At 47.1% G+C, this 17,150-nt stretch overlaps 1 protein-coding gene across 1 annotated transcript in view; it reads right to left on the reverse strand.

Annotated features, from left to right (window-relative positions):
* LOC129716125 (sperm flagellar protein 1-like) overlaps positions 1-11,987 on the reverse strand; it is a 69,397-nt gene extending 57,410 nt beyond the window's left edge. The window contains exons 1-4 of the mRNA XM_055666008.1: positions 11,954-11,987; positions 11,106-11,178; positions 10,776-11,020; positions 1,512-1,623 (exon numbers count right to left, since the gene is read on the reverse strand). Coding sequence (XP_055521983.1) covers positions 1,512-1,623; positions 10,776-11,020; positions 11,106-11,178; positions 11,954-11,987 — 464 coding nt within the window. The remainder of the gene's footprint in view (positions 1-1,511; positions 1,624-10,775; positions 11,021-11,105; positions 11,179-11,953) is intronic.
* Positions 11,988-17,150: the final 5,163 nt, after the last annotated feature.

The raw sequence follows: 17,150 nt of genomic DNA on the forward strand, positions 1-17,150 counted from the left end.
AGAGGGGGACTGAGTAAGATGGCCAAAAATCACAGCCGTAAGTGGTAGCATTTTATCTAAAATCAATATAGTGAAACAGGAAGTTGTCAAGTTTAGACCAACAACAATTTGCATGCAGTGCCTTTTCACTTCAACCCAAACCCCCCAAACAACCATTTGCATGCAGTGCCTTTTCACTTCAACCTAAACAACCATTTGCATGCAGTGCCTTTCCACTTCAACCCAAACGCCCCAAACAACCATTTGCATGCAGTGCCTTTCCACTTCAACCCAAACCCCCCAAACAACCATTTGCATGCAGTGCCTTTTTACTTCAACCCAAATCCCCCAAACAACCATTCAACCTTTTTACTTCAACCCAAACCCCCCAAACAACCGGTTACATGCAGTGCCTTTTTACTTCAACCCAAACCCCCCAAGCAACCATTTGCATGCAATGCCTTTTTACTTCAACCCAAACTCCCCAAACAACTATTTGCATGCAGTGCCTGTTTACTGCAAACCAACCATGTTTTCATTTTCAAACCACATTAAGGGCACTCACAGTTGATTAGACATGTGTTCAGTGTTATTCAGAGCTCAGAGACACGTGATCCTCTGGCTTCCTCCGTCTTGCAGAGACTGATTGAGGCACACCACTTCCGGGTTTTATAGTCCCTCCCCCTCCCACCAGCAGGGACAGCAGAGAGAATGGCACATTTTTTAAAAACATTAATATCTCTCTGATATTTCATCGATGGGAAAAATCCTCTGGTCCACGAGGCGGAGGGGGGCTCTGAGTGAGGTGGCCAAAATGACGGCCGTAGGTGGCGGCGTTCTGTCGGAAATCACAGCACAGTGAGCCAAAAGCGGTCAAGATCAGACTTTTAGAAATATAGATAGATAGATAGATAGATAGATAGAGTGTTTTATTGTTATATGTCCCAGATAAAACAATGAGATTCTTACTTGCAGTACCAAGTACATATATATACATACATATATGTATATGTATGACTGTGGGGAAGAAGTTGCTCCTGTACCTTCTTCCCGATGGCAGGAGTGAAATGAGAGTATGGCCAGGATTGTGTGGGTCCCAGATGATGCTGGCTGCCTTTGAGGCAGCGACTCGTGTAGATCCCTTTAATGGTGGGTAGCACAGTATCCGTAGTTAGACACAAAGTGCTGGCATAACTCAGCGGATCAAACAGCATCTCTGGAGAAAAAGGATAGGTGACATTTCGGGTCGGGAGCCTTCTATAGACTGAAGAAGGGTCCCGAACCGAGAAGTCACCCATCCTTTTTCTCCATAGATGTTGCCTTACGCCGAGTTACTCCAGCACTATGTGTCTATCTTTAGTATAAACCAGCATCTGCAATTTTTTGTTTCTACAGTTCAGTATCGTGATGGACGTGGGAGTGAAAATGATTTTGGGAATGAAAAAATGATTTTTTTTTTAAAACCCACACATACCAACTATCTTGGTGCACAATTTCCGAATCGTACACATTTGTTGATATTGACCTGTTACCTGTTCAGGTGAGCCCAGTTGCTCATTTTCTGCTGCGTCGAGCTGGCTGGAGTATAGTTGTGCATCTCAACCATCTTGGGAAAATGAAATTTTACCACTTCGGCAATCAAGACTGGAATCAAAGCATAGAGGATTTCAGGAAGTAGGGAGAGAATACTGTGATAGTCACAATTAATTCATATCACCAGCACAAAACCTACCTGTTCCTCTAGACTCGAGTAGCACAATATAAATGCTGTTAATTTTATGTCTTGCTCTCCTGAGGTTATGCTTTCACATATAGTCATTGAGAATCATAGATTCATGCAAACAGGCCCTTCGGCTCAACACCGAACAACATGTCCAATCGACACAAATCCCACCTTCTGCATTTGGCCCATATACCACTAAACCTGTTCTATCCATGTACCTGTCCAAATGTTTCTTAAATGTTACAATGCTCCCTGTCTCAACTACCTTTTCTGGCAGCTTGTTCCATATCCACACCACCCTGTGTGTAGAAAGGTTACCCCTCATGTCCCTACCAAATCTCTGCCCCCATCCCCATTATTAATTTTACTGATGAATGCCTGCTTGTCACCGTCTCCTCAGCTAACAATGTATCATTCTACATTTCCTTATCATCGTCTGCTTTGGTCTGTCATTTTCACATCTTACCCGTCCATATCTCCAGACTCCCTCACCCTTGACTCTCAGTCTGAAGCAAAGATTATAGAGGTCTGAAGAAGGGCCTCGAACTGAAACGTTACCTAATCCCTCTTTCCAGGTATGCTGCCTGTCCCGCTGAATTACTCAAACATTTTGTGTCTATTTTTGGTGTATACCCAGCATCTGCAGTTCCTTCCTACACATTGATTACATGGCCGTCCGAAGGGGGGTGCGTTGGGTGCGACCGCACCCCCCTTTTTTTCCCTTAAGAAAAAATCACAAAATAAAAAAATTAAAAATCTGAAAAAAAAATCAACGTTTCCACTTTGGAAACTACCAGTTCTCTGTTCTCTTTTCCCCGGGCGGGAGTGGCTGAATCTGAACCCAACGGCTGTAACCCCCACACCAGTCGCCGCTGCGGTGGAGCCCGCTCACCTCGTCTCCCCCCACTGCCGGGGCCCAAGCCATCTTCCCCCCACACCACCCCCGCTGACCCCTGCTGGGCCCACGCCATCCCCGCTGGGCCCACGCCACCCCCGCTGGGCCCACGCCACCCCCACTGGGCTCACGCCACCCCCGCTGGGCCCACGCCACCCTTGCTGGGCCCACGCCACCCCCACTGGGCCCACGCCACCCCCGCTGGGCTCACGCCACCCCTGCTGGGCCCACGCCAACCCCACTGGGCCCATGCAACCCCGCTGGGTCCATACCACCCTCGCTGACCCCCGCTGGGTCCACTCCACCCCCGCTGGGCTCACGCCACCCCCGCTGGGCTCACGCCACCCCCGCTGGGCTTATGCCTCCTCCACCACCCCCCCCGCTGGGACCATGCCAGCGGGGGGCTGGGCCCACGCCACCCCCGCTGGGCCCATGTCACCCCCGCTGGCCCACGCCACCCTCGCTGTCCCCCGCTGGGTCCACACCACCCTCGCTGACCCCCGCTGGGCACACGCCACCCCCGCTGGGCCCACGCTACCCCCACTGACACCCGCTGAGTCCCCCACGGGGCCCACGCCACCTTCATCCCCTCTGCCCGCTGGGCCCGCGCCACCTGCATCTTCGCCCACCGCAAGAAAGAGGGGGGATGTTAGAGGGGGGAGGGAGAGAGAGAGAGAGAGGGGAAGGGAGAGGAGAGAAAGATGGGGAGGGGAGAGGAAAGGGAAATTATCTCGAGTGAGATTGCAAAATCAAGGTAGGTTTTGGAGCTATTAAATTTTCTCCTCGATATGAATAATATTAAAAAATATCAAATAATATCAAACAATTGGAACTGCTTTCTTTTCCTTGATAACAATACTGAAAAATATGAATTCCATAGTTTGTGAAAAAAAAAACATATTTTAATGGGATCATTATATACAGATGTAACATTTCCATTTCGAGTTCCTGGGGGAGGGGGGGGGGGGGGGTTGCTAGGGGCAAATATGCGTAAAGCCGATAGCCTAATCGTTAAAGAGTTCAAAGATAGCCTAATCGATAAAGAGCTGAGAAGAGGAATCAGAGCTGCCAAGGAAAGATACTCTGAGAAGTTGAGGAGCAAGTTCTCAGCTAGTGACTCTTCTTCAGTTTGGAAGGGCATGCAAGAAATCACCAGCTATAAGAGGAAAGCCCCCTGCTCTCTGGGCAATCGTCAGCTGACGAACAGCCTTAACGAGTTTTACTGCAGGTTTGAAAATCAGAAACGTAACCCTGAAACCCCCTCCCCCACTCCCTCCCCAACAAACACAGCCAGACCCCAGTCTGCAAAGAATGGACCCGGCATCCTCTCTTTCCCATTCACCACTTCACACCTACTTAAGGCAAGACTCCAGTATGAAATGAGTGGAACCTTTCCCACCCCACCCAACACTTCACACCCACTCACAGCCTGGATTCAGTCTGCAAAGTTATATAGATACATAGATGCTGCTGCACCCGCTGAGTTTCTCCAGCATTTTTGTGTACCTTCAGTCTGCAAACACTGGGCCCTTCTACACCCACCCCACTCCAATCACCACTCTACCCCAATCACCACTTCACACCCAATGACTGCACCTCCACAGCCACCTCTGTCAAGCTTCTCAAGTTTGTGGATGGCAAAACCCTGATTGGACTGATCCAGGATGGGGATCTCTGTACTCTTTTCAGTTTGACATCTTTCCTATAACATGGTGCCCAGAACTGAACACAATATTCTAAATGCGGTCTCACAAACATCTTATACAACTGCAACATGACCTCCCAACTTCTATACTCAATACTCTGACTGATGAGGGCCAAAGTGCCAAAATACTTTTTGACCACCTGATATACCTGCGACATGACCTTCAAGGAACCATGCAACCATCAACCCTTCCTCTGCTCACCTGGCTAATTGATCCAGATCCTGCTACAATCTTTCACAACCATCTTCACTATCTGCAAAACCACTCACTTCTGTATCATCAGCAAATTTACTAATCTTGCCCTGTTCTGTGATGTTTCAGAGTGCTGGAGTAACTCAGCGGGTCAGGCTGAATATAGAAGTTGGGAGGTCATGTTGCAGTTGCATAAGAAGTTGGTGAGGCCGCATTCAGAGTATTGTGTTCAGTTCTGGGCACCATGTTATAGGAAAGATGTCATCAAACTGGAAAGGGTACAGTGAAGATTTATGAGGATGTTGCCAGGCCTAGAGGGCCAGAGCTATAGGGAAAGGTTGAGTAGGCTAGGACTCTATTTCATGGAGCACAGGAGGCTGAGGGATGATCTAATAGAGATGTATAAAATCATGATTTGAATAGATATGGTTGAGTCCTTTGCCCAGAGTAAGTGAATCGAGGAGCAGAGGACATAAGTTTAAGGTGAAGGGCAAAAGATTTAATAGGAATCTGAGGGGTATGTTTTTCACACAAAGGGTGGTAGGTGTATGGAACAAGCTGCCAGAGGAGGTAGTTGTGGCAGGGACTATAACAACATTTAAGAAACAGTTAGACAGGTACATGGATAGGACAGGTTCGGAGGGATCTGGATCAAACGTGGGCAGGTGGGACTAGTGCAAGATGGGACATGCTGGGCCGAAGGGCCTGTTTCCACACTGTATCACCCTATGACTATCTTTCCCTCTCAAACCCATTCACCTGCCTTCTCCCCATTACCTCTGACACTCCTATCAGTCAAGAATCTATCAATCTCCTCCTGAAAAATGTCCATTGACTTGACCTCCACAGCTGTCTGTGACAATGAATTCCACAGTTCACCACCCACTGACTTAAGAAATTCCTGCTCATCTCCTTCCTAAAGGAATGTCTTTTAATTCTGAGGCTGTGGCCACTGGTCCTAGACTCTCCCACTAGTGGAAACATCCTCTCCAAATCCACTCCATCCAGGTTTTTACCAGGCTGAGACAGACTGCAACAGCTTCACACCATGTCCCAAAGCTTGTGTCCTGTCCTGCATCACCCAAGGCAGCAGAGATGTTATAGGAGAGGGCAAGCACCGTAACAAAGTAGCTCACGATGGTTTGGGTAACATTCAGGAATGTCTATGCATGGCACATCATGAATATTACTGAAGAACGGTCTTGACCCGAACTATAATCTATACCTTTTCTCCACAGATGCTGCCTGACCCACTGAGTTACTCCAGCATTCTGTGAAATGTCGCCTATTCATATTCTCCGCAGATGCCGCCTGACCCGCTGAGTTACTCCAGCACTTTGTGACTATTTTCCCTTCACCCATCTGCCCAAGCCCACTCTCTCCCCTCCTTTCCTATGTTCCTTTCCACACATAAACCTCTCTCTGCCTTTACATTTCACTCCACTTTCAAATCTGCTTATCTACATGCATTTTTTTTCTTCACTTTTTAGTAATAGAATGATGCAGTGTGGAAACAGGCCCTTCAGCCCAACTTGCCCACACCGACCGACATGTCTCATCTACACTAGTCCCATTCACACGCGTTTGGCCCATATCTATCTAAATCTGTCCTATCCGTGGACGTGTCCAAATGTCTCTTAAACATTAGGATAGTCCCAGCCTTAACTACCTCCTCTGGCAGCTTGTTCCATACACCCAGCACCCTTTGTGTGAAAAAGATACCTCAGATTCCGGTTAATTTCTGAAATATTTGTCATGAATTTGGTGCAAAAATGCTCCAAAACAAGGCTCAGAGTGGATCAGAGAGCATTTAAAACCCCTGATGTGGGGTTCCGCACATTATTTCACATTAAGTTTTTTGTAATCCTGTCATGCCACCCCCCTTTTTGAAAAGCTTCGTACGGGCCTGGATTATGTTGCCTGCTTTTTTCTGTGGCAGAGAATTGGACAGATTCACAACAACCTGGGCTACAGGTTGGGTGATTGCAGGCCATGAGTACCCACACCCAGTGTACAGGAGTGACCCTGAACTGTTGGCTGCCTGCCTCCATTCCACTCTTTCCAAGACCTATTACAGCAGTGCCAATGTGAATTTGAGGAACAACAACTCATCTGTCTAGGCATGTTGCAACCTGCACGATGAACAGGTTGGTTTGGGAACAGCCCCATCCAGGACTGCAAGAATTTCCTTAGAATTGTAGCAGGGGCTGCCAACATTCAAGATCAAGATTCAAGATTCAAGATACATTTAATTGTCACATATGCCAGATGGCACAGTGAAATGAAATTCCCATACAGCCATACAATAAAAATAAAGAACACAACACACTATAGAATTTGACATAAAACATCCCCACACAGCACAATCAAAGTTTCCCACTGTGTGGGAAGGCACCAAAGTCATTGGTTGAGAGTTGAGAGTGCGAAATTGTGAGGGAGTATAGCGACCGAGGGGGCGAGGGGGCGAGGGTGTGGGAAGGGGGTAAGGAGCTTTTTCATTTTTCAACTTGAAATTGTGTAATCTGGTGCATACAGTAGTGAGTCTTTTAACTTACACTTGAATGCAACATTTATCCTTCAAATTGGATTAGGTATGAATACGGTTAGGCTAAATTCCATTCCTAATTACATTCCACAGAAGAGCTAGGCTCTGATCAACAGGTGCAGCACATGAATCACCTTAGTATAGTCATGTATGGAAATCAGATTATAATTCATGCTGTTATGCATATATCTATCTATCTATCTATCTATATATACTAGACTAAGTGGGACCCATTGGGTCCCAGCATCACACAGGAGGGCTGGTCATCCAAGGCAATATTCCACCTCTCCACCAATTCTAATATTGGTGGCCAGTTGGGGGGAAGGGGGGGGGGGGGCTTTCTGGAGCGCTAGTATGGGTGTTGTGGGTTGAAGGGACTGGTTTCCAGAGGGCTAGTATGCAAATTGTGCGCCAAATGGATTCTTGGGCTGGCGTCTCAGTCAATCAAGCCTGTTGTGCTGGCAACTCTCTCACTCACGGCTGGTGTGCTGGTGGCTAATCTCGTGGCTAATCCTTGAAATTCTATTTCCAGCAGGGTATAAGGCCACCAAATTCACGTGCAGTTTCATACCATTTGAAGTAGGGTGCAAAACCACTAAAGATAGCGAGTCGTGACCTCTCCCTCCTCCATCTTGCAGACACTGAGCCACACCCACATTTCCGGGTTTTATAACCCCTCCCCCCCCCACACCGGAAAAGTTGTGGCTTTCATTGAGTGATTGACAGGAGAGAGATTCTCAACATTTTTGTTTTAAACTAATAACACTTTTATTTTTCATTGATGGGAAGAATTCTCTGCACCTGCTCAGCGGAGGGGGGACTAAGATGGCCAAAAATCACAGCCGTAATTGGTAGCGTTTTATCTAAAATCAATATACAGTACAAACAGGAAGTAAGTGCATTTACAGTAGTGCCTTTCAACTTCAAGCCAATGCACCCACGCCACCATTTGCAGTAAGTAGTGCATTTGAACATCATGCCACCATTTGCAGTAAGTAATGCCTTTTAACTTCAAGCCATTGCATCCAAGCTACCATTTGCAGTAAGTAGTGCCTTTCAACTTCAAACCACACCCAAGCCACACCCAAACCACCATTTGCAGTAAGAGGTGCCTTTCAACTTCAAGTCAAAGCTCCCAAGCCACCATTTGCAGTAAGTAGTGCCTTTCAACTTCAAGCCACCATTTGCAGTAAGTGGTGTCTTTCAACTTCAAGCTACACCCAAGCCACACCCAAGCTACCATTTGTAGTAAGTAGTGCCTTTCAACTGCAAGCCAAAGCAACCAAGCCACCATTCACAGTAATAGTGCCTTTCAACTTCAAGCCAAAGCTCCCAAGCCTCCATCTGCAGTAAGTAGTGCCTCAACTTCAAGTCAAAGCTCCCAAGCCACCATTTGCAGTAAGTAGTGCCTTTCAACTTCATGCCACCATTTGCAGTAAGTGGTGTCTTTCAACTTCAAGCCACACCCAAGCCATCATTTGCAGTAAGTAGTGCCTTTCAAATTCAAGCCACACCCAAGCCACCATTTGCAGTAAGTAGTGCCTTTCAACTTCAAGCCAAAGCAACCAATCCACTATTTGCAGTAAGTTGTGCCTTTCAACTTCATGCCACCAGTTGCAGTAAGTGGTGTCTTTCAACTTCAAGCCACATCCAAGCCACCATTTGCAGTGTAGTTCCTTTCAACTTCAAGCCAAAGCAACCAAGCCACCATTTGCAGTGTAGTGCCTTTCAACTTCAAGCCAAAGCTCCCAAGCCACCATTTTCAGTAACTAGTGCCTTTCAACTTCATGCCACCATTTGCAGTTAGTGCCTTTCAATTTCAAGACACACCCAAGCCAAGCCAAGAACCAATAGACATTTTTTTTGCAAGCATTTTAGAACCAATAGATATTTTTTGCAAGCTTTAGAACCAATAGACATTTTTTTGCAAGCTTTAGAACCAATAGACACATTTTGCAAGCTTTAGAACCAATAGACACTTTTTGCAAGCTTTAGAACCAATAGACATTTTTTTGCAAGCTTTCTCTCGGAAATCGCAGCACAGATCGCCAAAACTGGTCAAGAACAGAGTTTTAGTAATATAGATATATATAGATATATATATCTATATACTAAAACTCTGTTCTTGACCAGTTTATATATATACTATATATATATATAAACAAAAATATAGAAACAAGGCAAGAGGAGTCAGACTTCCATCACTGTGTGTGTTAGGTTGTGTGTGAGAGTGTGTGTCAGTGAAGCGGCGACAACACCCGGAGTGAGCGGAGACTTGGCAATGACCGGGGAGCATTTCCATCTCTCCCCCCCTCCCCGGGAATGCGGGCCGGCCCAGGTGCTCCGTGTTCAGCTGGGGTTCGGGGGAGGTGAGGGTCAGTGACCTGAGGGTTAGTGACCTGGGGGTCAGGTAGCCCGGGGATCAGTGGAGCGATAGCCGGAGATTCATCCTCGTGGCTCCGGAGGCAGCACCGACGCCCCCACTCACCCGGTCCGCTCCTGGCTCTGGGTGTGGACAGAGCGGCCGTCTGAGACAGAGCCGCTGGAGGTGAGCGGTGCCTCGGTGGAGGGGGGGGCAGAGGCAGTGCTGGGACCACCGCCATGTCTCACCTTTCACACTATCTGCACGGGAATGTGAATGCGGATGAGGCAGCATCTATAGAACGGTAGAAATGCTTGAGTTCGAAGAAGGGTCAAACTCGGACATCGATGCTGTCTCACCCGCTGAGTTTCTCCAGCATTTTTGTCTACATTGCTATTTTAAATAGTGTGCGATGGGCTTAAGCCAATTGCTTGTTCTTTATGGAAAACCAGCCGACAGAAAACTATTCTCATTGGTGAGTGTGGAGTAGTATAACTTTATTTATTATTTATATATTTAAAAAATATTTTTTTGAGCGTGAGAACTTCTGTCATCAGCGTGAGAGCATGAGAATTTTGACAAATGCATGAGTCTCATGCTCAATGCGTGAGAGTTGGCAGCCCTGTTGTGGACACAGCCCAGATCATTACATAAACCAACCTCCTTTCCATTTGACCCCATTTACACATCGCGCTGCTTCAGTAAGGCCAGCAGCATAATCAAGGACGTCGCACCCTGGCCACTCCCTCTTCTCCCCTCTCCCACTGAACAGTATGAAAACGCACACCTCCAGATTCAGGGACAGTAACTGCAACAATTAAGGCGTTCACAGTGTACAGATACATAGTAAAGGGAATAATGTGAATAGCATTTAGAGCAAGATAATGCCAGAAATATATGATCAAAGATTGTCCGATGAAGTAGATATTGGTTCAGGAGAGCTCTCTAGTTGTGATAGGATGGTTCAGTTGCCTGGGACCTTATCCCAGGCCCCTGACACGGACCCCTATATCCACACACTTCAGGGTGTGTGTATACAGGGGTCAGTGTGTGTATGTGTGTACAGGGGTCATGGTGTGTGTGTGTACAGGGGTCAGAAGCCTGGGTCAAGGGTCAGAGTTCGTGTATACAGGGGTCAGGAGCATGGGTCAGATTGTATGTATGCAGGAATCATGAGCCTGGGTCAGGGGTCAGAATGCGTGCGTTCAGGGATCATGAGCGTGGGTCAGGGGTCATGAGTGTGTGTGGTCAGAGGTCATGAGCCTGGGTCAGAGTGAGTGTGGTCATGAGCCTGGGTCAGAGTGAGTGTGGTCAGGGGTCATGAGTGTGGGTCAGGGGTCAGAGTGCGTGTACTGGAGGGGAAGCGGCTTCACCTCCATCACTGAAGTCCCGGGCGAGGTTGCGCTTGGCCCTGGACAGCTGCATCGCGTCCACCCACGAGTAAAGCTCCTGCAGACTCTCCTCGTCCATGTCCTCTCCCCTGGCCGCTCCCGGTCCCTCCTCCTGCTGCCGTTGCCGCTGCTGCCGCGGGGAAGCCGAGGACGCCACAAACTCCCTCAACTGCCCACACAAGCCGTCTTGTCGCCATGGCGACCGGCCCGGTCTGACCGTGGCCCGCCTGTGCGTTGGGGCCGCCGGGAGATGTAGTCTCACTACCGCTGCGCTTCCGCCCGGGTGGCTGGGGAGGCGGGGCTATGGACTACAGCTCCCAGTGGGCGCTGCGCTGGAACGGCTGGTGGTTGGAGCCTTCCGGCCGCAACACTTCCGCCCAGGTGGCTGGGGTGGCGAGAATAAGACTACAGCTCCCAGGGGGCGCTGCGCTGCGCACGCTGTTGAGGCCGCCGGGAGTTGTAGTCCCCAATTGCTACATTTCCGCCCGGGTGGCTGGGGGTGGCGGGGAAAGGGACTACAGCTCCCAGGGCAGCACTGTGGGGGGGAGGGGGTGAAGCTGAAGGGGTTATTCAGCCCATCTACCCTGGCTGGGCTAGAAGAGTGAGGGAGAGAGAGAGAAGGAGAGTGGAGAGAAAGAGAGGCAGCGAGAGGAAAAGAAGGAGAGAGAGATTGAAAGAGAGAGATGTAGAGAAAGAAGATGGGGAAGGAGACGGGGAGGCGGAGGGAGGGAAGGAGAGGGAGAGAAAGAGAGGGGAGAGAAAGAGTGAGGGAAAGAGAATGAAGCGGGGGGGAGCACAAATGGAGAGCGAAGGGAGGGAAAGAGAGAGAGGTGGAGAAAGCAGAGAGAAAGAGAGTTGGATGGGGAGAGAAAGAGAGGAGGAGGGGAGGATGAGAGGATGAGAGATGAAAGGAGGGGGGAGAGAAAGAGGAGGGGGGGTTGCCGAGAGGGAGAGAGAAAGACAAGGAAGTGAAAAAAAGAGGTAGAGAGAGAAAGAAAAGAGAGAGAAGGGTAGAGAATGGGGGAGAAAGAGGGACGAGAATGAGGGGGAAGGAGAGAGAGAGAGAGCAGAGGGGGAGGGAGGGGAGAGGGAGGAAGAATGGTGGGAGTGTGGAATGGAGGGGCGATTGTAATGTAGGATAGCATATTCTCTTCTGGGACCATCATGCAAAGATTCCCCTGCCTCTGGAGCCATCGTTTTTATTGAGTGGGTGCGAAAGTGGGATAACATAGAACTAGTGTGAACAGGTGATCGACGGCCGGTGTGAACCTAGTGGGACCTAGGGCCTGTTTCCACACTAAACTCAACAGTACAGTATAGAAACAGGTCCTTTATGCCACAATATCTGCGTCAAACATGGTACCAGAATCTTTTTCCCAAGATGGAAAAATCGAATACTGGAGGGCACAGCTTCAAGGTGAGTAGGGCAAAATTGAGAGGAGATATGTGGGGTAGGTTTTTTACACAGAGGGTGGTGTGTTTGGAACCCACTATCAAAGGGTGATGGTGGATGTGATACGATATGGTACCATAGAACTTTATTTATCTCAGGAAATTTATCTGCCAAGTCATAAAAGCACAACATGAAGATAAAATAGTATAATTTCAGAGACTTTTGGATATACAGCAAATGAAGGGATATGGATTATATGCAGCTAGATGGAGATATCAGGAACTGCAGATGCTCTTTTACCAAAAAAACACAAAATGTTGGAGGCAGCTTACAACCCAAGCCTAATATGAGATGCTGTTCCTCCAGTTTGCGTGTGGCATCACTCTGGCAATGGAGAAGGTCCAGGACAGAAAGGAGAGTATGGCATTGGGAGCTCATTCCACACAGCTACCACTCATTCAACACAGCTACCACTCCGTTCTAAATGGTGGACCGAAAAGCCTGTTTCTGCGCTGTATCTCTAAATTAAACCTGCCGAGTTTCTCTAGCATTTTGTGTCTATCTTCAGTGTCTCCAGACCGTTTGATAGCTTTATGTCAGCGTGCCAACCAAGCCAGATTCTGTCTCAACACAATACCCAAGGTTCCCCATACATGGAGGAATAAGAAGGAACTGCAGATGCTGGTTTAAATCGAAGCTAGACATAAATGCTGGAGTAACTCATCAGGACAGGCAGCATCTCACGAGAGAAGGAATGGGTGACGTTTCGGGTTGAGACCCTTCTTCAGACTGATGGAATGATTGCCCCGATGAATGATTACTGATCAGTATGAAGAAACATCACCCATTCCTTCCCTCCAGAGATGCTGCCTGTCCTGCTGAGTTACTCCAGCATTTTGTGTCGCCCGCCATATGTGGTCCTGATATCAAGTTGGAAATTCGTCCTTGTTCATGTTCGCATGACGCATACTAATAGTGAGATTAAACGAACTTACCAGTTTGAAGTTTGATCTTTATTTTATGACGAGTTACGTTGAGAGATTACGTGAAGAGCCCGCCAACCCGCATACACGTCAATCATCAAAGCAGCGGTGTGAAATCACAGATAACAGTTGTTGAACTGAATATAGTAAGATTAGAGAAACTAGAATACCAGCTGACCTTTATGATAGAGGGTTGGGAGTGGAGGGCACGTAATCCCTCAACGTAACTCCTCATAAAATATAGATCAAACTTCAAACTGGTAAGTTCTCGTTTAATCATACTATTTTACTTCGGAGTCACGTGAGTGACTACGTGAAGATTTCAAAGCTCTGTGATTTCATGCCGTGGAAACAAGTCCATGCGTCACACACTGCATCAGTTGACCAAGGAGGAGTGAACATTAATAATGCATTCAGACATGACATAGATATAGACATATTGATGCTTTTTAATGAAGAAATAATGATAGTAACCGCCCTCATCCGGGAGGAAACTATAAAACAGAACCTAAAATAGAGTTGGCAAATACCCCTGGTATGGCAATGGGTGAGTTCTAAAATGTTTGGAAAGATCGTTCGTTTCACCATCCTGTAGCCGCTAGGATGTGGTCCAGCGAAACGTCCATAACTCTGCTGCTGATGATGTTGCAGCCCTGGTGGAGTGAGACTTGAAAATATCACTGTTCACTCCTGTATAAGCCAGAATCTGTTTTAACCACATGGAGATGGTCTGTACTGATACCTTCTTATGAGGCTTTATGTAACTAACAAACATTGCTAGTTCAGAGTCTCTAAGGCTCTTAGTGACCTTAACATACTGGTATAGATGTGTGTCCACACACAACCGAAGGTCCATGGGATATGCCAACAAATCTAGTTTGAGACCTGATGCCCCTGGTCTACTCTGCTTGACTAAGTCATAAACATAAAATGTTATTTTGCCTGCAGATGTAATCATCCAGCCACAGATTATGTAATGACTGGATCCGTTACGCTGAACTCAGCGCCATGAGCATAACCACTTTGTAAGTGGATTTGACCAAGGACAGGGATGTAGCTGGAGCCCACCGGCGAGGCGACGTTAGCACAATGTTAACATCCCATATCTCTGCGTACCTGGGCCTGGGAGGTTTTGAGTTGAAGATACCCTTCATAATCTAGATATCAGAGGGTGAGACCCGACAGAGTGGATTCTGCTCCCCGCAGCCAATATGATGAGAAGGCACGTTTGGTACAGTTAATGGCACTATAACTTAATGATTGTCAAAGACCCATATAAAACTGAACTTCAAGACGTCAGTCATCCATGCCGAATTATATGTAATATTAGCATTTAAACAAAATTCTTCCCATCTCCTTATGAGGAAATGTTGCTTTTTTGGTGCTATCTCTGCAATCTGCAGTGAGCACGTCCATGGTTCGGTCTGACAACCCGAGCCGCAGGAATGGTCTTCTCAGAGTCTGCAAGTCAATGAATTGATTTTATCATGCAGAGGATGGTTTCCCGAGTCACGGGCTAAACCAGCAATTTTTGTGTCTAGAAATAACCATATAAGGTTATATTATCATTCCCAACATCAGCAGGAACCATGGCTGTATAGGCCAGTCAGGCACTACGAAAATGCCTGAGCGGGAACTTGCTGAATTGTTGCAAGACCCGACTGATGAGGTAAATTGGAGGAAAGACATAAAAGGACATTCCTCACCAGTATAGCGAGAATGCATCCATCACCACTGCCATGCCACATATTTTTCGCAACTGGTGATTGAGCCTGGTTGCAAACATCTCGAATTTCAGACAATTAAATACTTTATAATCCAACATACATTCTGTGTTATCATTGATTTTACGTAATGATACACCAGCGCCAAATGAGGTTATGACTATCACAGGATACTGAGTTGATTGCACCCATATGACACCACCAAAGTGTATCAACTTGCAGTTAAGCATGCAGATTATGCATATTCGCACAATAACCTTTAACCCATAGAATGCACCCAGTGTCTACAAGTAGTTGATACCATATAACTGAAGAATTGGTAACATTCAAATCGCATCCGCCTCCGTAACAAGAGATGGCATTAGTAATTTTCCATCGTTGAGCATTAGCATCAGGTTGTAATATAACTGAAGATTTACTGACCAAAAGTTATTAGCAATGCTGAATACTGTTCGTCCACCATTGTGACTTTGATGGCTTCAGCTGGTGCTAGCATAGGTCTGTTAACAAAGACCTAAATGGTACTAAAGAGCTTGGTCCTTTGCACGTTTGTAAGTTCTGATAATGCAAGGCCCAAATTGCGTTGCTGAAAAACACAGCCACTATTTTGCCAATTACACTGGTCACTTGCGCTTCTACTAATTCTAATCTCTTGCCCCAGGGCGGAGTCACAGACAAATTAATAGAGTTAAAGATAAATCCCAATAATCAATAACTCTAGTTGGTGTCAACTTAAATTGAACTGGATGGATGAGAATCTCAAATATAGCTTGTGGCTGAAACAGTTAATTTTAGCAAAATACAGCGTTTAGAATATCTTCCAGGTAGACCATAACAAGTGATTTTGGGCTCGGAGCAGCCCAAGCCCTGGTTTTTAGTATTTTGGTAAATAACCTGGGAGCTGAAGTTAGCCCATTTTGCAACGCTTTAACATTATTGCCCCATCCAGTTAAATTTTAAATATCTCCAGTGATCCCTGTGAATGGGAACTGAATGCCATAAAGATCCTATGGAAATTAGTTGTTAGACAGTAACGAAGTTTCCTATGCTGAAATGTCTATACTGCACATGCGAGGTAATTCAAGAATAAACCGACCTCCACCAACTTTCACAATGATCAGGCCACGCCTGCTATAATTCCGAGCCTGTCTCGAAAGACAACTCTTGGCCTTATTTCCGAGCCTGTCTCGAAAAGCAATCCTGGCCCGGAAGCTTGCTTGGAAACGTTGTATACTGTGCAGTATAAACTAATTTCATGTTATTATTGTTATTTGTACAAAAACAAGTGTAAATATTTCCAACTTTGAAATGGTCCACCTACCCCATGCTTTGGAAAGAACCAGACCCACGTACCTCCATGGTTACCGGTGGTCTTATGGTAAGCCCAAAGGCCCCTGATGCGGGTTATTTTTCCGTCCTTAGTTTGAAGAGAAGGACTACTGGGGTGCGTGGATTCCATATATTTATTGAGGACTGGCTTGGGCCTTGGCTTGGAAGACCTTTGCCCAGCTTCAGTGAATCGCTTACTGCCGATGGAGGCGTGGGGTGTGATGTCGCCGAAAAAAATGAAGCTTTGCTCGTTGGTACCTTGATTAGTCCAACAGCTTTGCTTCCTCATCCAGGTCTTACCTGTTGGATAGGTCTTCCTCGAAGAGAAGATTCGGCGGCTGGACATTGCTGGCCTTACATGAGCCTGCAAATTGGGTTGTAAGGCAGGTCTGATGGCATTCCAGTTCATTATGAAGTGTGCATTGTCCATCAACACCAGGCCAGTCATTTTCAAAATTTGTTGGAGTTTTATCTCCTGGATTTTCATGCCTCCTCCAATGTCACCCCAGATAGCGCTGTTCACTGCCGGTATTTTCAGGAACAATATTATGTTCCACGGACATCCTTCCCAGTTTGGAGTCAGTTACGCACTGACCCCTCGCACTCCCCTCTGTAAGCAGCCTTGAAACAGGTGCTGTCGCAGGCCCCGAGGAGATCTGTGCTGATATGGCCCCATTCCATGGACCATGTCAAGATGGAGCAGCACATTTGTGGGATAAACGCCCGAGGACGCTATCCATGCTCCATCTGAGTTAAACATCCGAGAACGTACCCATCTCGACAGACCTATCCGTCTTACTCGTGGTTTTACCCCATTTTTGGGGAACCACAGCGGTTTCTATCCATCTTACCCTTGGCTTTACCCCCTTTTTGGGGAACCACTGCGGTTCCTATCCGTCTTACTTTTGGTTTTACCCACTTTCTGGGG

Source organism: Leucoraja erinacea, unplaced genomic scaffold (genome assembly GCF_028641065.1).
Source record: "Leucoraja erinacea ecotype New England unplaced genomic scaffold, Leri_hhj_1 Leri_170S, whole genome shotgun sequence".
NCBI classification, from domain to species: Eukaryota; Metazoa; Chordata; class Chondrichthyes; order Rajiformes; family Rajidae; genus Leucoraja; species Leucoraja erinaceus.